The sequence below is a fragment of the Prosopis cineraria genome, unplaced genomic scaffold (assembly GCF_029017545.1).
Source record: "Prosopis cineraria cultivar Desert tree isolate PC_DT_omini unplaced genomic scaffold, ASM2901754v1 PC4, whole genome shotgun sequence".
Taxonomy (NCBI): Eukaryota; Viridiplantae; Streptophyta; class Magnoliopsida; order Fabales; family Fabaceae; genus Prosopis; species Prosopis cineraria.
The window spans coordinates 9,322,841-9,346,082 of NW_026555335.1; the positions used below are offsets into that span (position 1 = coordinate 9,322,841).

Below are 23,242 nucleotides of genomic sequence, written 5' to 3' on the forward strand. Positions count from 1 at the left end.
ATTACAAATAAGATAAAAAAAATTTTTTATCTTATAAATAAGATTAGAGAAGTAACATTCTTTGAACTTATGAAAGAAAGTTGATGGTGAATTTCATATAATAATATATACATTTAATTTATATGAATTATTTTATCAAGGAATTTTCAAAATTGTTGGTAAAAAAAAAAGGGATCTTCAAAATTAATTAAACACATATAAATTTCTTTTTTCTTCTCAATATACAAGGAGATATTCTTGGCAAAGAAGAGAAAATGAGGCAAGAAACCCTGATCAAATGTGAACTCAATACTAAGTGTCAAACAAATAACTTGTGAAGGTACTGTAAAACGATAATACTTCCTCCATATGATATTTTTTAATATATATTTAAGATTATTAAATGAAGAGTATTTTTAAAAATGTATATTTTTATTTAAAAAAATGAGGTTGTTAAATATATTTAATAAAATTTATTTATATATAAAATTTTATTTAAAAAATATTTTATAATTTAAGATAAAAGAAGTAATATTTTCCTTGTCAAGTAATAAATTATATTAATGTGACTAAAATATATGCCGTTCAAAGAAAGAAAAGCGAAAGTAACCGATTGGATTTTGGTAATAAAAAAACCAATTGGATAATTAATGGCAGAAGGACATGAGAGAAAAAGGTGAATATCATTAAAATAATACACTTTAACTGGCTTTAAAAAAAAAAAGAAATACGCTTTTGTTTAATTTCCCAATAAAAAATTATGCCCCTGTCGACATTCATGCACCCCACGATTTAACTTTTATGGTAAAAATCGAAAGAGGAAAAAGAAAGAAAATTATACAGAAAGAAAGTTCACCCTATCGACTCACTGTTTCGTTGATTCGAATCAAATTAATTATGACAAAAAAAAATAAAAGGGAAAAGGACAATCAGAGAGAGACCCAAATGAATATTAATTATATTTTTCAAGTAACATTTTAAATAATCCCAACTATATTTTATTCATTTCTTAAGTGGATTGTCTATATATTAATAATAAAATATTAAAATTTACAACTGACTTTTATAATTTGCTAACTTACAAATAGTTTTAAGTATATTTTATTAATTTTTTAATTGATTATTTATATTAATTGCAAGTAAAAATCATGATTTAGTATTAAAATTTTAATAATTTAAAATTTATAAATGTAATTAATATTTTTATGGGATCTATAATTATTATTTTTCCAAAAGCATTTAGAATTGCCTTTTAAAATTTCTAATATCAGTATTAAATTACTTCTTCTATGCCTATCATTTAGTCAAAAAAGCAATGGTAGTTCTATGGGCTGGAATTCAGTAACTCATATTTAAATGGACATACTCTGTTTTAAGATTGTATTTCAAACAGTTTATCTTTCATCAGGATGAATGTATATTTGTAAAGAAAATAGTACATTGACCAAGACTATGTTTCCTAACAAACGAAATGCAAACTTATTAAATTAGGTCAATAAAATATTGTATCTTAAATATAAATAAATAGTATTTTTTATCTCCTTAAAGATATAAATCCTATACTTACTATGCAATTAATTAAAAAAAACAAAATATTGCCGGCCAAATGAAAATTTAGTTCCTCCATCTTCATGTTCTCTCTATATGAAAGGTCTGGGGTTTTCCGCAGCTCCTTGAAGTAGTTTTTTATTTTCTAGTTTAAACTTTAAACTCAAACATGTCTTGCTCAAAAAAAAAAACAATAAAACAACATGTCTTTAAAAAAGTATTTTATTCCGAACTTAATTTTTTTTTTTTTCCCTGAGAAAAACGTGTCGAGAATGTCCATCTCATCCATCTGGTGGGACCCAACCTTCGACCGTGATTATGATTATCGAACTCACACACATATATGTAATTATTTGCCCTTTCGGGGGTAACAATGCAACACAAGAAGAAAAATCATGGCAACCTCGTAATCATGCAAGTCCCCCGGGATTATGTAAGAGCTATTCCGTTCCTAACTCGTCTAGTCTCGGCTCTAATTCCAACCCTTGAACTTTAAATTCGAAATTCTCCACTCTCATTTTTCTTTTACATGATACTCCATTCAGTTTTCACATCTATTTTCAGCTTTTTCCCCTCTTTACCTTCTTGCGCCACCCAGTTTCTTCGATTGGTTGATCTGATACTCTGGCGTGTTGTTCTCGATCTTACCCTTTAATTGCCGACGAAAATCATCTAGTGGCACCAGCAGAGTGAGCTGTGCTTTAGAGTGAATCAGTGACAGAGAAAAGAAGTAATTGTTCGAAATTCTCGTATGGGTTTGTGTGAGTAGTTTTGGGGAAACGAATTGTTCAAAGGTTATCTGAAGTTTTGAGGGCTTTGTTATGCGAGCTATTCCTTTCCGGGTTTTGTGAGGGTGGCTTTGATTTGTGTGTGCATTTGATATGGGTGGGTGTTTTCCTTGTTTTGACAAGGAGGACAGCGGGGTCAAGGAAGTGGTCAAGAAAGATTCTCTTAAAGAAGGTTCAGCTGCTCAGTCTCATCACGTCAATAGGGTTAGCTCAGGTCAGAACAAATGTGGAAGCTTATTTTAACAAAAAATTTTCTCGCTTAATTTTTTATTAATTCATTGGCTTTAACTATGTTGAATTTTGCATTTTTCGCTCGCCTTGTTAGTTTTGTGATGATGTATGTGGTTCAAATTAATGAGCACTTTGATCTGATTCATCTGACTATTGTACTTCCACTGCTACTATTAATGATTTGATGGTCAATGGATGTCTCTTTATTTCTGTTTGTTGCATTCTTATTCTTATTAAAGGTAATAAAAATAGCATTGTAGGAGATCTGCCCTTGGCTCTCAATTTTTTCAAGTGTTTCACATTGTGTGATAACACGCTTCATTAAATTACTGTCACCATGTACAAGGAAGATGCAGATGTTAAGCTGCATTTTGAGTAAATTAGCTGGCACCCTGTAAAATTAAATCATGGCAGGATGTAACTTTAAGCAAGATGCCTTGCGTTTCTATAAAGATTGTCCGGTGCATTATCTAGATGATTGGTTAACTTGTTTAGATTCAACTTGATAGTTAACAATTTAGTCATAGTATTTGTGCTTCTGTGTAGTTCTGAATTATTCATATTAGTTGAATCATATTCTGGCAGATTATATGATGTAACCAGAGAAAATCGTAATCCTTTTTGTTCCAAATGTAGATGCTACGACCCCTATTCTACAATGAAGCAGCATATGGTCGCTGTAACCACTGTTCCCAAGTATTCTATGCTATGCCATTTAATCCTTATATGACTGCATATTTAACATCTCCTCTTCATATTTATTTTCTAGTTTCTTCAATGTATATTTTTCTGTTTCTTTCTCTCTAGCTTATTTTTAAATCATTTATATACTACATAGATAAAACAAAATCAAGAAGTGGCTCTGATTCTAAGAAGGAATTGCCAGTTCAAAAGGATGGGCCAACTGCCCACATTGCTGCACAAACTTTTACATTTCGAGAGCTTGCAGCTGCCACAAGAAATTTCAGGCCTGAATGTTTATTAGGTGAAGGTGGTTTTGGACGGGTTTATAAAGGCCACCTTGAAAGCACAGGGCAAGTAAGTTGTGATTGCTGCTGCAAAGATTGTTGTCATTGAATAACCAGACTGCATCATCATAGCTTACATTTTATGCACGGATTCTATTAGTTCTCAGTTATGAATTTCTATTCAGTCATTAGTCTTTCTCTCCCTTCCTCTCTATGTCTCCTAATCTATGTTGATGGAACAATCTTTCTACAGGTTGTTGCTGTAAAACAGCTTGACCGCAATGGCCTTCAAGGAAATCGAGAGTTTTTGGTGGAGGTGCTCATGCTTAGCCTCTTACATCACCCAAATCTTGTGAGCTTAATTGGTTATTGTGCTGATGGGGATCAGCGGCTGCTTGTCTATGAACTTATGCCTTTGGGGTCTTTGGAGGATCACCTACATGGTCAGATTGCATTCCTTTGTTACTGTAACTAGTAGTGCCTGACATATTGTGCTTTCAAAAGTTAAAATTTCATTTTTATTTGATTTTTTACTATGTATTAGATTGCATGTTAAAGAGAGAAAAAAGATTGAGGTGGAACAATAGAACTAAAAGGTAGTTAGTGAAGGAGCATCATCAGACTGTGTTGGATGGATGTTCATGCTTACATTTATTGGTATGGGACAAAACTATTTTGTTTTAGGCTTTTACCTTGTTCTTTACTTAATAATAGTTTGAGGGGTGTTTTGGGGGGAATAATAATTGACATGATAGCAGGGAGCAAGAACATTTACTGTCAAGGACGCATGAAATAAAATGGCGATGCATCAAATTTTGTAGTGTGTCCCAAGAGATAATGTAATTTTTGGACAACCATTTTAGGCTTTTGTTAAATGAATGAAACCATCATGACAAATGAAATGTGGATTATAAATGGTTATTTCAAATTACCAGATGGTAGATGTCATCACTTCTACATTTGTGTTGCCAATTTATGATATTTTGTGCTTTAAACTTCTTATGCATGATGCTGCTGTTATCATTGGGATGTCGCTCAGTGTTATCCAGAGATAGCTGGGGAACTAGGACTCAATTAGAAAAGGTGACAGCATGGGGATTAGGGTTGTGATAGGATTAATTAATAGGGCTTGTCTTCCATGGAAAATAGGTCTTGGTAGCTTAGAAAATTAAGGCAAAGAGGACAATGGCAAACAAGGGGAAGGAAATTGGTCGGCAAGGGTATAATCTGATCACAAGACTAAGAAGGGAGCGACATGCTGCTGTCATTCGTAAACTTGATCATTCCTATAAAAGAGAGCATTTAAAAGTCTAAATGAACTTCTTACTTATCCTCCAAGAATCAGGTGTTTGCAGCCACTTAATTGACTGTGTTGGGAATATATCTATTGGCTAATATAATAATTTCATTTTATATCTTGTAAAGGAGAGAGACATTATTTGGGAGCAGTAGGGTCTGAGAAGATACTGCTATTCTAGTGCCAGGAGTGTCTTAGTCTTTTGAATACCAGAAGGGGTGCACAGCATCCATATTCATTTCTGTTTCTTCTTTACATTTCCAGTTTTATAAAGATGTCAGTTCTAATCAATGTAAGAGTCCTTGTCCTTCTCTTGGGCGAAGGTCTGGAATTTCTATATAAATAATGAAGAGTTGGAGTTCCGTCACTTCCAAAAGTTAGAAATCAATAGCAATAGTGGTTTTGACTCTCTGCAATATGAAATCTGTAATTGAAACTTGGACTCTACAGCTAACCCAGCAGATCTTGAAAAGGAAGCCTAATCCAAACGCATCCTAGGAAAGACAAAAGATTACTAAATGTCCTAGGATTGAATGTGATAATTACATAAGATAATGCAATCTTGGTAATGATAGATAATTTTAATATTTTGATTTAATTCAATTAGTTCCATAATTTTAAGTAAACGATATTATTGAGACAAATTATTTATAGCTAGCCTTTCTTGATGCTAGTGAGTCTAGCTTCATTCGCCCTTTGTTGAGGAAAAGCTGACCTTGAATTTGAAGCATTCAAAGTAGGAGGAATTCAAACTAGTTGAACACCCTTGGTATGACATAAGAATGGTGTCCTTGATAATTGATTTTACTTGGCTCTATTGGTTGTTGAAGTGAGGAACAACGATAATGTATGGACAGTTTTGTCACTTGCACTGCTTATATCTACAAAGCGCCAACCCTTGGACTTGAACTTGGGGTTGCTTCTATTGTATCTATTAATGTTTTTTTCTTTGGTGAAGTTTTTGGTATTTTCAAGGATGACTCCAATTAAGTGGTTGGGAAAGTCCTTAAAGGGCTTGCTAGTATCAATAAATTTATTAGCTGTGTCAACTTTTCCAAATCTAATAACTTATTACTCTATTGGATCCTCTAATGCTTGACCAATAACTAAATTTTCCATTCTATAGATGCCACGATTTTATCCCCTGATTTTTTTTCTCCCCTTCAATTGTATTATTGTCAAGCAATTTAAGACCATGCTTTTCTCTTTTGGTCTCAGATTGCTACTCCACACTCTCTTTGTTCTGTCTAAACATTGTCTTACAAAACTTTCTCAAAAGTCTACTCATTGATCTTGCTGTTCTAAATTGCTAGTCGACTGTGATGCCTTCTTCAGGAACTTCCACTAGCCTATTCTGCCTGTGGGTTCTGTTTGCAGCAAAACGTAACCCTGTAAGTGCTATAAAATAATGAGCAACAACAATTGACAGCTTGGAATATGATAGGACGCCACTGCTTTCACTGAAACAAACTTGGTAGTCTCCTCCAATGAATAGGAAGAAGACTGAAACAGAGATAAACTTATGTTAACAGCACACCACAATCACAAAGCTAGCAATGATAATCACATAAGGGAAAAGAAAATAAGAGCACACTGACAATAGCTTTTCTGTACCTTTCCCATAAAATATCACCTTCTACTAATACACACTAACCTGATGCTTCTGGCCAGGGTTGTTATCCCTGATTCAGACCATTCTGCACCTCACTCTCCAGCATATTGTCATTTTGTGTTTGGCTGGATCTTTCTGTTTCCTAGCATGCTCTTGCAGGCTCCAGCTCCTTTGTGACCCACTTTGCCTCTCCTTTGATAAGCTACCTTCCACAACCCAGTGAACCGATCATGAAATATGGCTGTATCATCTTTTGTAGTGTGTATCCTTCATTGCATCCTTAGATCAAATATTCGAATTGTCCAGCAACCCTGCGTTTTGGTTTTGCATTCAAAGTTCTTGGTTTATTCTACACTAGCCTTGTTGAATTTTCTACAGATGGTGCAGGCTTACCACTTTCAATATGGCTCTTGATTTTGTACTCCCTCCGGTCCCATGTATAAGTCACATTTTAGAATGTCTATTTGATCCCATTTATAAGTCACGATGCGGCTTTTTAGGTAACATTTTAAAAAGTATTTTAAAAATTACCCTTCATGAGAGAGAAAAGGTAACATGACATTATTTTTTAGATTTGTTATATAGATGCATATTTGGAATTCTACACACTCTTATTCCTTGTGCTTTTTGCATTAGTATTGATGAGGTGGGTAAAAATGACTTATAAAGAGGATTGAAGGAGTATTTGGCAAATTTCTCTTGTGGGGCTTGATAGTTATTCATCTTTGCTATTGTCATATGCTTCAAAACCACATTCATGTAGAGCCATCAATGGTAGTCCAGAACTTATAGATGTTTAATAGACAATTTCTGGCACCTCTAGCAATAGTCTCTTGATTCTCATCTTAGGAAGATGCCCTTTGAAACCAGAGGTCAAGGAGCATCTCTCTCTGCCACTTGTATTGGTATGAAAAACTTATTGTTAACATTCACAGGCATGGTTGTCAATTGATGCTGGGGATCGTTGCTGCAATCCTCAACCATGTTTTTGTTCCATGATTTTGAATATATTGTTTTATGGAAAATTCATGGTTTGCTTTAACCCTGACGCCATCAGAAGTTTACTTATTTTACTTACTTGCCCATGAGGGAATAGTTAAATATTTAGTTCCTAATGTTTCTACTCCTATTGCCTTGAGCTTGGTTTGTAAGCCATCTATTGGTGATGTCTGTTGGAAGCTTAGTGTTGCAAGGGCACTGTTTCATTGAAGAGGGGGCAAAAAGCAAGAATTCTCAATTCTCTAGCAATAGACAGTGGGCGTGGCTTTACTATGCTAGTAAATCTTGAGCAGTGCGTAATCAATATGGACAGTAGGAAAGACAAATCCAAGTGATGCTGGGGAAAGTACTCAATACATGAGTTTTTTTTTTTTTTTTTTTTTGGTTGACACAATATATGAGAGTTTATATTTGGCAATGCGCTGAATACTGCACAAAGTGTATTACCTTATATGTGTCTAGGTTGGAATTAATCAGTACCGTCACAAAACTTAAATACATTCTTGCAACTTTTTAGAAGAACATATTTTTCATCAATATGACCTGTAAATCATGATGGGTTGTTTTGTTCATTGTGCATTTCGAATTGTACCTAGATTTAATTGCAAATCAGTTGCTAATGTTGCAGAAGTTTCAAAGCATATTCTAGTTAGTAAAGACATACCAATTGAGATTTGGTCAAAAAAAAAAAAAAGACATACCAATTGAGCGCAGACTAATTTATAAATCTGAAACTTTACGTGTATGTTTCCACGAAGCATACTTTACACCAAATATTGATTTTGTAAAATGTTCCCTATTAAAGATTATTCAATGGTGTGAAATTGATTAAAACCTGTGCTGGCAATCTGGCATCAGTTAAGCCAATGTCTGAATCCTGATATCAGTTATCTAGTTGCAGTCCAACAACAGAGCATTGTGTTACAAACATGGTAAAAGCATCTCATCCTTCAATAAACTTTGAAGCCTTTTAAGTCCATTGTTATCGTTGTTACCTCAAATCTTCAGTGGCACATGTCACTGCTTTTACTTATGCATCATTAAATTGAAATTGACCCAGATGGGGTTTCAGCTCTGACAGTGTACTGAAATTCTTGCGTGGGCATTTTACAGATCTTCCTCCTGACAAGGAGCCTCTGGACTGGAATACAAGGATGAAAATAGCAGCTGGAGCAGCAAAGGGGTTGGAATATTTGCATGACAAAGCAAACCCACCTGTAATATATAGAGACCTAAAATCATCCAATATCCTGCTAGATGAGGGTTTTCATCCCAAGTTATCGGATTTTGGGCTGGCAAAACTTGGTCCAGTTGGTGATAAGACTCATGTATCAACACGAGTAATGGGAACATATGGTTATTGTGCCCCTGAATATGCTATGACTGGACAGCTAACTCTGAAGTCTGATGTGTACAGTTTTGGAGTTGTTTTCCTGGAACTTATTACTGGGCGCAAGGCTATTGATAATACACGTGCACATGGCGAGCATAATCTTGTGGCATGGGTAAGTCCCTGACCTGGTAATCCTTGTGTTTTTCTGTTGCTTCTAAAAGTTTGTCAAGCATAATAGAACATCGGTTTTGATGTTAATCTTTCAACCTGTCACTAATATAACATTCAACATACTTGCCCATCCTTGACATTTATTTCTCTGGGTAATGGAACCTCTTAGGCACGACCTCTATTTAAAGACCGTAGGAAGTTCCCTGCAATGGCTGATCCTCTGCTTCAAGGCCGTTATCCAATGCGAGGACTCTATCAAGCACTGGCAGTTGCAGCTATGTGCTTGCAAGAACAAGCTGCTACAAGGCCTCTTATTGGAGACGTTGTGACCGCTCTTACATACTTGGCCTCGCAGACATATGATCCAAATGGAGCTAGCCACACTTGCCGAGTTGGTCCATCAACCCCAAGGAACAAGGAGGATCTAAAGAACACAGCAGATAGCTCGGGCAGCCCTGATCATGGACGATATTATGAATCACCTTCAACCCATAAAAACTCGCCTGATTACAGGAAGAGAGATGGTAGGGATACAAGTGCTGGGACAGGCTTGGGAAGGATTGAAACTGGTGGGGGCTCAGGAAGAAGATGGGGATTGGATGATGGAGAAAGGCAGGACTCTCAGAGAGACAGCCCTGTAAATGCTGGAAGAGGTAGGGAAACTCCAAGGAACCGTGACCTAGACCGAGAACGCGCAGTTGCAGAAGCAAAAGTATGGGGTGAAAACTGGAGAGATAAAAAGCGGGCAAATGCGAAGGGAAGCTTTGATGCTACAAATGAGTGAAAGCATCAAAACTTTGATTCATTTTACTTTTTATCTACTACTGAAGAGGTGCATGATTGAGTCAGGAAGTAAATTTTCAGGAGGGTCATCCTTTAACATCTTGATTTCATGTCTACCCTGGGAGTAAACGTCATGGTCTAGTTTGGACTAGTCTCCTGCAACATTCTGGTATTATTGATCAAGAGTTGAAAGAAACACAGATGCTGTGAGAGAGAGAGAGAGAGAGAGAGAGAGAGAGAGAGAGAGACTAGTGTGGATTGGGGCATTCAAAGTTTATATCCATGCATGTGCAAAATGTTGGTGCAAGAGCAGAAAAAGGCGTGTAATTTTGCCCCTCTTGCTTGTAAATGGGGGAGCTTGGTGAATTTGTGTGTAAGTCACTGATGTGACGTGTAATCGTACAGTCTCCATTTTACCTTATGGTCCGAGCTTCGTGTTTTCGGCTTATACAAAATGGCTTATTATACTACACTCCGCATGTTTAATTCCTTGTGACCAACTCGAGAGAAGTTCAGCCTCACCAAATCAAAAAAGTATCCATGTTCTCGCGAAGCAGTATATTCCTTCAGAGGCTTAGCCCCCAACTTAAAAAATCAGGGTAGGAGCATAAGCTAGGACAAATAGAAATGAACCAATAGAGTATCGTGTTTACTTGATTAGTGGCGTCATTAAGGAAACTGGGTATGATTCAAGTTTCAGTGCCATAAAATCCAGTGAAATGATTGAAAATGTGCAAGGTCGCGCAATCATGTCACATGAAACTACTACCTGGGATCTCCGATTTCACAGGCTCACGGTTTAGTCCTAATGAATTGGAACATCTAAATAATAGAACAAAGGAACAGAGCAAAAAGGGAAAATTAACTGCAGAAACGAATGCTGGGCAAAGACGCTAGCCAATTGTCGTTCAAGGGGCATGGTTTGATTCAAGAGGAGAGAGGCGCACGGTTTCTTGATTTGGTTAATGATGCTTGTTATTGACCAAGGGTATATTCATCACGATTATACATGTTTATTGATCCTGGACAAATTCTTCGTGCTCTCTAAATTTACGTTTCTAGATAAAAGTGAGTTGAAATACTTGAGAAATAATGATAATTATATTCTCGACAAAACCTTTTTTAAAAAATAAGCTGAAACTATGATTTGGACAATAGTAAAATTAGCAATTTTAATTACAGATAATGCATCTAAATTTCAAATATAAATTATTTTAAATTTTATTCTTATTTAAAACTATCTAAATCAATATATACAACTCGTTTTTTTTTTTAAAAAATATCATCAAAGATCTATCATTATTTTATTTTTTAAGACTCCACTGTCATTCTCCTTAAAAATAATCTAAATTCTAGTTTATTAGAATAACGAGTTTCAATAAAAATAATGGTGAATAGCATTTTCTGTTATGCAAGATTATCCAAATAAAACATCTATAAAATAATTTGACAACTTAGGTCCCATTTGGTACACTGAAATTCTAGTCTTAAAATTGGAAATGGAAATGAAATTCAAAAATTTACTAGTTTGATACGCCAGAAATCAATTTCATATGGAACTCAATTCCACCAAAATTGATGGAATTAGCTTCCATCACAAAAGCTCAGCTCTCCAATTTCATCTTCCCTTTTTCACTTTTTACCCTTTCCTCTCGTCTAGCTCCTATCAATGTTCACCGGCGACCTACAACAACCAATGCGACGACCTCTAACAATCAGTGCTGGCAACCTCTAGCAACCATCAGCGACAAAGAACGATGGTTCCTACAAACATTCAGAGGTCAAACAGAGAGAACAGTGCGTGTGCAAACGGATAAAGGCCAACCTACCCAACCGACATTTCCACGTCGTTTTGCTTCCCTCCCTTAATTATTGAGTCAACCCATGTTTCCCATTACAAATCTCAGACCACCTTCCTCAACGACAATTTCTTTCGATAAGAACCATAATGCAAGGGCCAAGAACAATCTGGATTTGGTGATGGTGAAGAACCTATAGATTGGTCGGGTCTCTAATTCCTCTTCCTCTTCAGCTCTCCTTCATTTCAATTATGCGATGGCTTCAGAAACATGACCGTGACCAAATCTTCTATTCTTCCTTGTCCTCATGCATCGACTTTTGAACGGCGACATGATCTTCAATTCTTCACCATTACCCTCCTCTCCACCTTCAACTACTTTGTTTTGTTGATTGTTGTTCTTAAAGCCTCTTCCATTTGTGTGGTTAATGTTGTTGATGGATGGTATTACCGGTGAGAATCGATGCCTCTGATTGTAGATGGAGATTTTCAGTCTAGAGTTTTTTTAGTAAGGATATTTAGATCTCTTCACATTATATGTATATTTTTAATAAAAATTAAAACACAATTTTATGGACATGCCAAACATATTTTTTAACCCCATATCTATTTCCACTTTCATATTAATTTCCATTATTTCCATGACACCAAACGAGGCATTAGAATTGGATGAAAACACAACGTTCTTAACCTCTTTCCTACTTAAAACCCAAATGGGTCCGTCCAAATAAGGATCAAGTATATATATATATACTTGATATAACACAAAACAAATTGTGAGTTTATATATATATATTATATATATATATATACAACAACAACAACAAGCCTTTATCCCACTAGGTGAGATCGGCTACATAAATTACAAGATGTCATTGTGCTCTATCATTTATCAAACTTTTAAAAATATTATTAATTAAGATATCACGTTCAACAACTTTTAAAAGTGTTCTCTTAAGCCTTCCTCTACCTCTCTTAATCGGACTCAAAGTTATATGTTCCACTCTTCTCACTGGTGTCTTCCTTAGTCTTCTTTGTACATGTTCCACTCTTAGGTCTTCTTTGTATATATATAATGTATATAATATATATATATAAAGAAACACAAAATACAAATAAATTATGAGTTTATATACTCTAACGCGTTAATCATTTCATATAACATAAAATTGCTAGTCTACCAATAAAACACCAGGTTTCAGCCCAGTCCATTCTAATATTCGACATTCCATTTCATCCCCTCAGACACTCAAACAAAGCCTTCAGGATAAAAATGATCACTCCAACTTAGTATTTACAAGTTAGAATTACCTTGGAATCCTGAAAATCCGGACAAAATCTGTGTTGAGAGCGCATTCGCTGCCCCGTTTAAGAAATTTAGGAAAATCAAAAGGTCAACGCAGATCTATGGTCTGATTGGTTTCCTATTTCAGGACAGGGCATAAAAAATATTACTTGTATAAGCATATTCTTTTCAACGGTTGTTAAAATACAGAGCAACATGTTGGCGCAACAAAACGAAACAAAACAAAGCAAAGCAAAGCAATATGCCATCTAATGACTAATGAAAATGAGGCTGTGTTAGATTCATGATTACACTTCCAACACCTAGATTTCACCTCAATCGTTCCTAACTAGCCCTTCGACCTGTCACATGCAGGACCTAAATTTAAAAAAGAAAAAAGGAAAAAAAAAGGATTCTATCACTGGACTTGAGAAGGCAAACCTGCCGCCGTCACACGTTTAAGTAACCAAGTTTTTAGAAACAATCCACCCTCTCCTTAGTCAACGTAACTAAGTGCCGCATATATACATTTATTTTCTCCTTTTTCCCTGCCACAATATCATGGTTAAATTCAGTATATGCACAAGCGAATTCCATGTAATAAATCAGGCTTATAGTTCATAATCTGCAGAGTGTAAAAGCAAAACCGTGCTAACATAGTCATCCATAGTTAACTGTCTGCGCTTTTTCTGCGTTAATGGACTCTCAGTCTGTCTAGCTGAACCTCGTTTTGATGGGGTCATGCTCTGAAAGATTTATCAAGCTATGCTTCAGCAATCAAATCATTAAAAAGAAAACAAAGTTTACTGAACTCTTCTCATCCTTGTCTTTTTAGGGGAGAAACAGAAACAAACCTTAGCAAGTTTCTTCTCTTTACGAGCTTGTCTCTCTCTCTCATCGTATTCTTGGTTTTCCTTCTCTACCAACCTAATGAGGGTGTCACATCTCCTAGCGAGCTCCTGTGTCGTGCGAGACTTGACAAACCAATCAAATCTAAATAAAGGTGATGTTCGAAATGCCGCCTTCAACTCATCCCAATTCCCATAACCAAGTTTGTGAACCATGCAAATCTGCAAATTAATAACCACAATCAAAATGACTACAGGGTCCATGAATAATCAAAATTAAATAATCTTAGGTAAACAGAAAGACAGAAATCACACCATGAATCTATCACATTCTTCATTGTATAACTTCCCCTTGTTTTGCCCATATTGTATCTTCAACTCTAGCCATGGATTCCTGTATCGATCCAACTTCTTCCCAATAGCTTTCATGATCTCATCTTTTCTAGAAATTCTAGCCTCCCCTCTTTCAATGTTTTTGATAATTCTATCATAATCTGTGAGCATTTGACAAAGTCCAAAACTTAATTTTGAAATTATAATGAGAAATTGATTTCAAGATTCAGTTCACAAAACATATTTAACCAGAACAAGATTACGCTGCAGTTAGGTCCAACAGATTCCAATTGCAGTCCACATCAACCACCATAAACTTTTACATAAGTACAAAAAAAAAAAAAAGACCTTTAAAATTACTATGGATTACAACTAACAAAACCACATTCAGCATCTGGCAAGGATTTTGCTGAAGAAAAAGACAGCAGTCAGATTACCATAATTTAACAAGCACATTCATGATCAGGATATTAACAGGTTACTACAATATTCATATTTTTAACATTGTAACTAACCATTTAACTCCTTATATCTTTCTCTGAAAACCTTTGCATATCGTTCAACTTCCTCCTCTGACTTTCCTTCCATCTCAGAAGCAATACTCTTTATATCATTTCGGCCATACTTTTCACAGGCTCTGATGAAAGTATTGAAATCCCTTCGGCTCCATGAAGAAAATCCCTATGTTTACCCCAACAAAAAAGGTTAAAATAAGGAGACCAAAAGGGAGTCCAGTTTATGTGCAAAATCCACTCACCTCCTCCAGCAAGCGCTCCTTTTCATCCAGCTCTTCAGCAGTTAAGGGATCTCCCACCTCTACACATTTAACTTATCATTATTATAATTTACTTGAAAACGGGAAGAGACAAACCAGGAGAACATTAACATACCTTCTGGTTCATCAACATCTATGGAGTCTTTTAACTGATTCTTCTGATGCGTTTGCTGGAAATTCATTAAGTTCATTAAATAGGTACTAAACACAACCCAATAAACGAACAAATGAGTGCTTATGTTACCAAATACCCACCATGAGATAGCGTACTTCCTTTTCATACAGCTCGCTCAGCCTGTGTGTGTTGAAGAACTGGAAATCATGCCTATAGGTAGGAAAGTAACAATTTCAGTCACAAAATAAGCATTATGATCAAAAGAAAAACCTCTTTGTAAGATGCTTACAGCTGAGGCATCCGGGGAATACGGGGCTCTTTCGGCTTAGTAGGGCCACCTTGGCGCATTGTTTGCTTAAAATATTCAGATTCTGAGTAGCTACAATACGACATGAAAAATCAATTCATGCTTCATAGGGGGGAAATAATTGTGTAATTTCAAATGTAAAATGAAGATAGCAAATATTTACTTGCGCTTCCGCTCTCTTTTTGGTGGCTCGATCCAGTTATCACTTACAATTTTTTTGAAATCAACTTTATTCTCATCCTACAAATTAATTAAAGGAAAAGGTCATAACAATATTCTTTGAAGCAACATCAGACAATTCAAATTAAAAAACTGATTATACTTAAATTTAAAACAGAGCTATTAACCACCAATTCTGCCTCAACCTTTAAAAAAAGATGTAGAGAGCTATGCAGTAACCCCCCTCCCTTAAAAAAATAAATAAAGATTTCCCAAGACAACATAACTTATCCAAACTGCTGCAATTTTAACACTTTGCAACTAAAATTTAGACCAGAAAATGAATACACAGCCTCCAAAACAAGCTTAAGCACATGTCAATATGAGACTAGTTGTCAAAGCCAACATAAACTGGTATTTCTACCTTCTCATCATCAAAATCATACAACTCAGCAGCTGCAAAGAAGAAAATATATATTTGTTAATGCAAAATTCCAAATCAACATAAAGTGAACACTAGTAGATCAATAATTTTAACTCATTAAAAAGCGTAGGGTTCCATGAGAAATAGAAAGGCCAAGGGTGATTCAGTTTCACACCATAAGGCATCTGAATTTCATATCAATTAAACAAACAGCATAAAACTGCTCAAGAAAAAATGAGGGCATAGGAGTTAAAAAAAGCACAACAGATTTATCAACAGAAAGATCTATTTGAAAACTAGAACTTTAAAGTTATAGGTTCATACTGTCATCCATCTTAAATTTTATAGCATCTTCAGTAAATTTCTTCATCTTGGCATCAAGTTCAGCTGTTGCTTCCTCTCCTTTAGCAATAATCCTGTCAATATCCTCATCGGTAATCGTACTATCCTTAGAACTGAAAACCATTTCAGCACCAAATCTGACCATCTGAAGTAACTCATCTTTATTTACAGCTGCACAAATAATAACAATCTAACATTAAAACACCCATGCATTTGGCAGCAAAGAAATGGGATGCTCCATCCTGAAATTTCTTACTCTTCTGCTCTGCCAATCGTCCTTGCTGAATCACGAGAGCATCAAGAGCTAGCTTTTTGTATGCTCTTTCAATGACCTTCTCCTCAATCGTATACTGTGATGTGATGAAATATTTAGCATAGAAGACAGCTAATACTAGAAAATAAAAATAAAATAAAATTCAAACCTCAGTGCAGAATCGGAAAACTTGGACTTCTTTCTTTTGGCCAATTCTGTGAGCACGGTCTTGAGCCTGCAAGTCAACTTGTGGGTTCCTGAAATAAAACTACCAGCAATCAGCAAACAAAATTTATGGAACAAATGCACATCAGAGTACTGGTGCAGACATGATCTCCTGAAGTAATACTCACCAATCACTGTCATAAAGAATGACAACATCAGCAGTGGCAAGATTAATGCCAAGGCCTCCAGCCCGAGTTGATAATAAGAAGACAAATTTCTCACTGCCAGGTTTGTTGAAAATCTCGATGGAGGTATCACGATCTTCTCCACCAGTATTTCCATCAATACGACAATATTGATATCCACGAAACATCAGATAATCTTCAAGTATGTCTAGCAGTCTAGTCATCTGGAAAAATTAGAAGCCACAAAATTTAGGAACAATGGCAGTAAAAAAGAATAAAAACAAGAGAGAAATAGTATCATAAGGCAAAAAAAATGAGGCTTTATGCAACAGGTTGAACAGTTCAAGGCAATTCACAATGGCCAGAGGCCCAAGTCAAATTTTGAAGGAAAACTAACCTGTGAAAATATAAGGACCCTAGAATCACGCTCTTTTAATTTTGGAAGTAATTTATCCAAAAGAACCATTTTACCTGTGCATGAAATTTTATTTTAGAACATGAAATAGTCACAAAACTGATAGGTCAACCCAAAAGGACACGAGTATCTTTTGATACTAGTTAAAAACTGAATTTACCAGCATTTGTAATAAGATGGTCCCCTGTTGTATAGGGTGGACCAGGTTCAGCGCCTTGAAAAAGATATGGATGATTACAACATTTACGCAGTTGCATGGCTATATTCAGGAGACGTTTCCGTTCTCCACCAGCATTAACAACTTCAAGATCCTTCTGCAGTAAGGCCCTATAATACTGCTTCTGCATTTGTGACATGCCTACTTTAAGAATGGTCTCCTTTTTGGGTGGCAAACCCTTTTCAACATCTGACTTCAACCTTCGAAGGAGAAATGGCCGTAGGACCTTAATATTCACAAAAGATCAAATATTAAATATGGATCAGATCCTCAAAGATAGTCTCTGCAATCAAAGGTTCTAGGTTTACCTTGTGCAGTTGTTGAACAACCTCCTGCTGGTCATTGTCACCAGAGATTTGAAACCACTCATCAAAAGTTTCAGAAGAGCTAAATATTTCAGGAAGAAGAAAATTGAGAAGAGACCAGAGTTCATGAAGATTATTCTGCATTGCAAAAAATTCAGAAGCCTTAGCAAATACTAAAACAGCACACAGTGTGAACAGACAAACTGAGAGAGAGAGAGAGAGAGAGAGAGATTTCTATGCATGTAGCGCTCAGAGTTATCCACCAGAGGACCCATTAAAAGGCCATAATAACATCACACAACAAATTAAATCAAAGAAATTCAAATTTATCAATTTGATACTCCCTGGGTGGAGAAAAGAAAGAGAATTAGGGGTAATGAAATTGCAGATGACTTAATCTAGGCAGAATAGTTGAAGTCAATTTGTCTTTTCAGTTTTCTCTCCCAACATCCCTTCCTCTCATTGTCTACTTCCGTTCTTCCTCTCCTTTCCCTCTACTGTTCTACATCACATCGCCTACCATTAATCTCAATCCAACAATGCAGGCAAATTCTCACTAGAACACATCATGGTTCACTGTTCATATCTGACAAAAATTATGCAAGGCAGTACTTACTAAATGACCTAAAAGCAAAGGCCATTGTTTCCCATCTATTCTCTCATTATAATACCAAATAGATTTGAGTCCCATGCATTGACGTTAGTCTAAGAAAAAATCCAGACTGTTCATGGCATATAAATAGTGTGGCTCTTAGAGTTTATATATTTTATATTAATATTAATTAATGTATTGATATACAGTCTTACAGTCATTCTCACCCTCCCCATCTTCTAATTAAAACAAGAAAGTTAGACAAGGTCAGGAAGTTTATTGAAAGAACTCATCACAAACTTGGCTCAGGGTGCCAACCAATCAACTTATATCTTCCCAAGTCCCAATGTAGAAGAGTTAACAAAGAGCAGATAAGCCAGCCAAGTTTGCAGAACCAACTAAACACCCCTCCCTCCAACATTACAAACAAAGAATCTTTTTCAATTCATAATTCACCACTTATAAACGATGAAGTCATCAAATTCAGCTTAGCACAAAACAAATTAAATGTCCAGAGGAGATTTACAAATTATACATGATTCAATGCCAGCATTCTGCGGATTACAAGAATTATGTGATACCTGCAGTGGTGTGCCAGTGATAAGGAGGCGATAGTTTGTATTATAGAGCCTCATTGTTTTGGAAAGGAGGGAATTCTCATTCTTGATTCGGTGGGCTTCATCTATAATTATGTAGCGCCAACTAAAACGACGCAAAGCAGACTTCTCCTTGATGGCCATTTCAAAACTGGTAACACACACATCAAACTTCCCAGCAACTAATAATTCCTCTCTGATATGTCTCTGCAGAGGTGAAAAATCATAACGAGAGGAAAAAAAGAGTTAAAACCAGGTATCGATAGTAAAATTCACCAAAAATAGGTCATCCAAATAAAGCTGGACTAACCCTTTCATCAGGATTGCCAAGGAATTTTACTGCCCGCAAGACAGGACAAAAGCGCCGAATCTCATTCATCCAATTTCCAAGTGTAGATTTTGGAGCAACAACCATGTGAGGACCAGTTATTCCTCTAAACTCATGCAAATAGCCCAATAAGGAGATAGTTTGCAGTGTTTTACCGAGCCCCTGGAAATCACCAGTTATTCATGCATAATATGTCATCAGATCACACAATGTAGAGTAATTATTGTTACACGATGTCAAATAATGATAAATCTCAAGGTGAATTTATATTGCATACCATCTCATCTGCCAGAATTCCATTTATACCATTCTCATACAATCGAATAAGCCAGTTTAGGCCAGCAAGTTGGTAATCCCTCAACTTTCCTTGAATACCTGTTCAAAAGCATCCATAGCAATTCACATTCAAGTCAACCAATAAAAACTAAATTTTGTCAATGCGCAAAAAAACATCCTAGGAACATCACTAGACATCAATTGGCCAACCGTTGAATACTAAAAAGAAAGCATAAAGGAAAAAAAGTGTTGCTTGAACAGGAAGGATCATGCTAATTGTGTGTTTCCTGGCCTCCAGCAAGGTAATACCAGCATATATTAGCAGTTTAACAAAGAGGAAGAACACTCACATGATGGTTGCATCACCAATCGTGTGTTTCCTGCTAATCCATCTTCTTCTTCTTTAAGATACTCTTCATCTTCTTCTTCTTCAGTCACTTTTGACGCATGCCGACCCCTATAAAAAGTAACATTTAACAGAAAAATAAGTTTTTTCCCCTTCAAAAGTATTACAAAACCAAGATCAGATCAACAACAGCTTGTCAATGCCAGTTTGAACTCCCCTAGAAATGTAGACACAAATTACCGTTCTCCATTTCTTTTGCCATTAATTCTTATAGTCACTTCATAAAACTACAAAAATTGACAACAAAAGAAACGCACATTGAACTCAAAAGGCAACTTATGCCACCCAAAAAAAAAAAACAGCAGTAATGAAATACTAAAAGTCATCGAGAACACTTCAGAGATAAGAAGTCTACTTCATGGAATGCAATGCTAGCTTAATTTCGGAAAAAATTGTCCCATTTCTGAAAATGGCATTCGATAATCCATCTATTCATCAGGTAAGAAGGTCAATCATAGAGAGGTTCAAGTCCATAAATAAATCATAAATCAATCTACAAAGCAATCAAAAGATGAAAGTGAATAAGGAACTGCATTATTACTGTCTTCTATTATAGGGAGCATCACTTTGTTAGTGAAAAATTTTACATACTCCTTGAATGAAGTTGGGACTTGAGAGTACCAAAGCAAATTTACTATATCGTGATGCTCCGGGAGTTAATACTAAAAATCAATCCCACAAACACAGGATATGAAAATTGCCAAGGCATAGCAATAATGTCATTAAAAAGAGGGCTTTACCCATACCTTCCCTTGGACTTCTTTTGAGATGATTGATCGCCTTTTGCAAAATGAGCAAACAGTTCAGTTTGCTGTAGAAGATACTTCAAGCGACCTTTCCCCTTGTTGTTCTGCATCACAAGTAAGAATTATATGGTTGAAAATTATAAGATTACTCTATTTCATAAAGAAGAAAAGGCATCATATACACGCATACCATATCAGCATCAATTGCAGCATTTTGCGCATCCAGCATCTCTTGAATCTTTCGTTTCTTCAGCTTCTGCATTTCATTCAATCTGGCCTTTTCACGCCTAGCAATTTCAGGATCGACATTACCTTCCTGAAGTTGAGCAGCACGTAAAGATTTGAAATGAACAATTGGTCAATGATAATTCCAGTAAGATTGTTTCTTCAATAGAAAGAACGTGCGTCAAACATAAAGCGAAGTGAATAGGACACAGATAAAAATTTTATACCAACCAACTGGAAATGAGAGAACAGAAGCAGGATTTAAATTCGGATTGGTTACTAAATTTTTTTTTTTTTTTACAGTGACAAACATTTCATGACATCAAAGAAAAGGGCCAAAATACCACACTACCAAACCCTAGCGCAACACTTCTTGGAACGACAGGGAGCAGGCAATACAGAAAACAATGAGTCAGAGTAAACTATGGTTTTACCTGTTCCTCCTCCTCGCCATCTTCAATGGGTGCATCTGCATCGGAATCCGGCGAATTGTCATCGGCAGCATCTTCGTCGTCAGAGCTGGCGGAGCGAGCCACGGCTTGCAGCTCCTCTTCATCCTCCTCATCGTTGATCTGATCGTTGACCTGCTCATCCTCCGAGGAACTCGAACCGTTCGACAGCTGGTCGTCGGAAGACACCTGAGGCTTCGCTGCCCGGGCCATTGCCTCTCAGATCAAGGGTTTCTATTTCTCTCGGACGAAAAAAAGTGAGAGAAGGAAAAACAGGATATTGAAGACACTGTAAATGTAAGAAAAATATAAAGATGTCAAAACTCAAAAGTTGGAAAACTTTGAATCGAGCTTCAGGTGCCTCTTTAAAATTGGTTTTGGTTTCTTCCTAAATTTTTTAGTTCCTAAACATGGGGAAAAATCGAATCGAAGTAAAATATGCGAAGAGATGAGGATTCGCTAGGGCTTGGCTGCTGAGGAAGTTATCAATATCATCAGGAAAAGAATTGGAAAAGAACATGTTCGGGCAAATAAGTCCTTGTTTGGAATTAAAATTAAAATTGTACTTTTAGATCAAAAGATCAGAGTGCAATCCAATAGAATTGAAGTTTCATCACTGTTTACTTGCACCCCAAACTTACCTAGCTACACACTCCGGTCTTTCAGTTCCAAACGAGGGACTCACTAGCAGTTTCTCCATATCTTTATCTAGTTCAAAAAGTTAAGAAATTGAATTGAATTGAATTTTTTTGAGAAAAAATAAAATTGAATTAATACTAACAAGAGATGAAACTAAAACTTAACATAAAATTAAAGGGCTTAAAAATATGCTTATATGGGTGAAGTTTTTAACCATCTGATGCTTTCAAATCAAGTTTCCATTAAAAAAAACACACACACACACACACAAAGATTTTCTTGGCCAATTTTTTAAAATAAATATTGAAAAAATTAATCATTTAGTCTCTATAGTTTTGACTCAATTGTAACTCAATCCCTAAACTTTAACTCATTGTAACTCAATCTTTATAATTTTAACTTGATTGTAATGTAGTCCCTAAATTTTTTCTCTTACAATTTAATCCCTATAGTTTTAATCACTTCAATATTAGTCCTTATATTTTAAAAAATAAAATTATGAAGATAAAAAATATTTTGAACTTTTGATGTTTATAATATTTAAAGATTAAAATTAATTAACTCTTAATATTTATAATATAGTGACCTTTTAATATTTATATTATTTATAATATTAGTATTAAAATTATTCTTTTTTATCGAAGAAAAGCACAAAGGATACTAGGCCCTTAAATCAGCAACTAATAGCTTATAAATACACTCAAGGGGATCCATGAAGAAGACAGGTCCTGCAACGAGATCAAGGGCTTCTTTAACAAGCTTATCAACAACAACATTAGCATCACAACCATACTATAGTAGTTTCACCCTCCAATCCCTCTACATCAGACTTTGAATCTCAAATATAAGGTGACGATCCAGGTGATAAATACAATTTCCTCCTTGAGTGCCATAATCACCTCCATGTAGTCCGTCTCAACGTCAATCTCCCTCCATTGTAAGTCCCAAGCTCTCTTAAAAGCCCACATCACCCCCCACAATTTTGTATGAAGATTGCTCGCCTGACCAATATGATACAAAAAGCCTCCCATTATCTTTTCAACGTGGTCTCTCACTATACATCCATACCTAGCCACTACACCATCTCTCCCCCACACCCCATAGACATTGATCTTGATAGTCCTTATCTTTAGAGCTCTCTATCTTCCTTGGCTTCTCACCCTCCCTTCTTCCATGAGATCTGGAGTAGACCACCTCATCATCACTTCAACTTGAGTAAGAGTCACATGCACACCAATAGCTTTTTTTTGAAAGACCAACATTTTTGTCAATCCATATAGCATGGCAAACCAAACATCCTACTTAACTCTCTTGACTGCATGACGTTGAGAAAGATTCCAATCTAACCAA

At 35.8% G+C, this 23,242-nt stretch overlaps 2 protein-coding genes across 4 annotated transcripts; one reads left to right on the top strand and one right to left on the bottom strand.

The window, feature by feature from the left end:
- The first annotated feature begins 1,914 nt into the window (after window positions 1–1,914).
- On the top strand, window positions 1,915–10,197 carry LOC129308509 (serine/threonine-protein kinase PBL27). Of its 3 annotated transcripts, XM_054949640.1 has the most exons (6): window positions 1,915–2,529; window positions 3,183–3,242; window positions 3,385–3,584; window positions 3,768–3,957; window positions 8,536–8,927; window positions 9,096–10,197. In XM_054949640.1, the coding sequence occupies exons 4-6, from the start codon at window positions 3,837–3,839 to the stop codon at window positions 9,708–9,710; spliced, it is 1,128 nt and encodes a 375-aa protein (XP_054805615.1). In that variant the 5' UTR covers window positions 1,915–2,529; window positions 3,183–3,242; window positions 3,385–3,584; window positions 3,768–3,836; the 3' UTR covers window positions 9,711–10,197. The 3 variants fall into 3 exon arrangements, with proteins under 3 accessions (XP_054805615.1, XP_054805613.1, XP_054805614.1); XM_054949638.1 differs by lacking the exon at window positions 3,183–3,242; XM_054949639.1 differs by lacking the exon at window positions 3,183–3,242 and having other exon boundaries at window positions 3,433–3,584.
- A 2,752-nt stretch (window positions 10,198–12,949) lies between these two features.
- On the bottom strand, window positions 12,950–21,779 carry LOC129309061 (ISWI chromatin-remodeling complex ATPase CHR11). The gene is made up of 25 exons (XM_054950405.1): window positions 21,239–21,779; window positions 20,770–20,895; window positions 20,580–20,683; window positions 19,778–19,884; window positions 19,429–19,526; window positions 19,134–19,313; window positions 18,809–19,030; window positions 17,639–17,773; window positions 17,274–17,556; window positions 17,096–17,169; window positions 16,702–16,922; window positions 16,518–16,605; window positions 16,352–16,445; window positions 16,078–16,266; window positions 15,754–15,785; window positions 15,334–15,410; window positions 15,153–15,242; window positions 15,004–15,073; window positions 14,864–14,918; window positions 14,731–14,789; window positions 14,489–14,654; window positions 13,956–14,134; window positions 13,647–13,862; window positions 13,449–13,538; window positions 12,950–13,340 (listed from the first exon to the last, which is right to left on the bottom strand). Exons 1-25 carry the CDS (start codon window positions 21,464–21,466, stop codon window positions 13,323–13,325), a joined length of 3,201 nt encoding a protein of 1,066 aa, XP_054806380.1. The 5' UTR covers window positions 21,467–21,779; the 3' UTR covers window positions 12,950–13,322.
- Between the last annotated feature and the right edge of the window lie 1,463 nt (window positions 21,780–23,242).

Bases quoted from the DNA above. Each gene is read 5' to 3' on its own strand.
- LOC129308509 (XM_054949638.1), top strand. From the start codon at position 2,409: ATGGGTGGGTGTTTTCCTTGTTTTGACAAGGAGGACAGCGGGGTCAAG. The intron at 2,530-3,384 runs GTCAGAACAAAT...TATACTACATAG, and splicing joins CGTCAATAGGGTTAGCTCAG to ATAAAACAAAATCAAGAAGT. The intron at 3,958-8,535 runs GTCAGATTGCAT...GGCATTTTACAG, and splicing joins TTTGGAGGATCACCTACATG to ATCTTCCTCCTGACAAGGAG.
- LOC129309061 (XM_054950405.1), bottom strand. From the start codon at position 21,466: ATGGCCCGGGCAGCGAAGCCTCAGGTGTCTTCCGACGACCAGCTGTCG. The intron at 14,919-15,003 runs GTGGGTATTTGG...ATGAATTTCCAG, and splicing joins AGGAAGTACGCTATCTCATG to CAAACGCATCAGAAGAATCA. The intron at 13,539-13,646 runs GTTTGTTTCTGT...TAAATCTTTCAG, and splicing joins AAGAGAAGAAACTTGCTAAG to AGCATGACCCCATCAAAACG.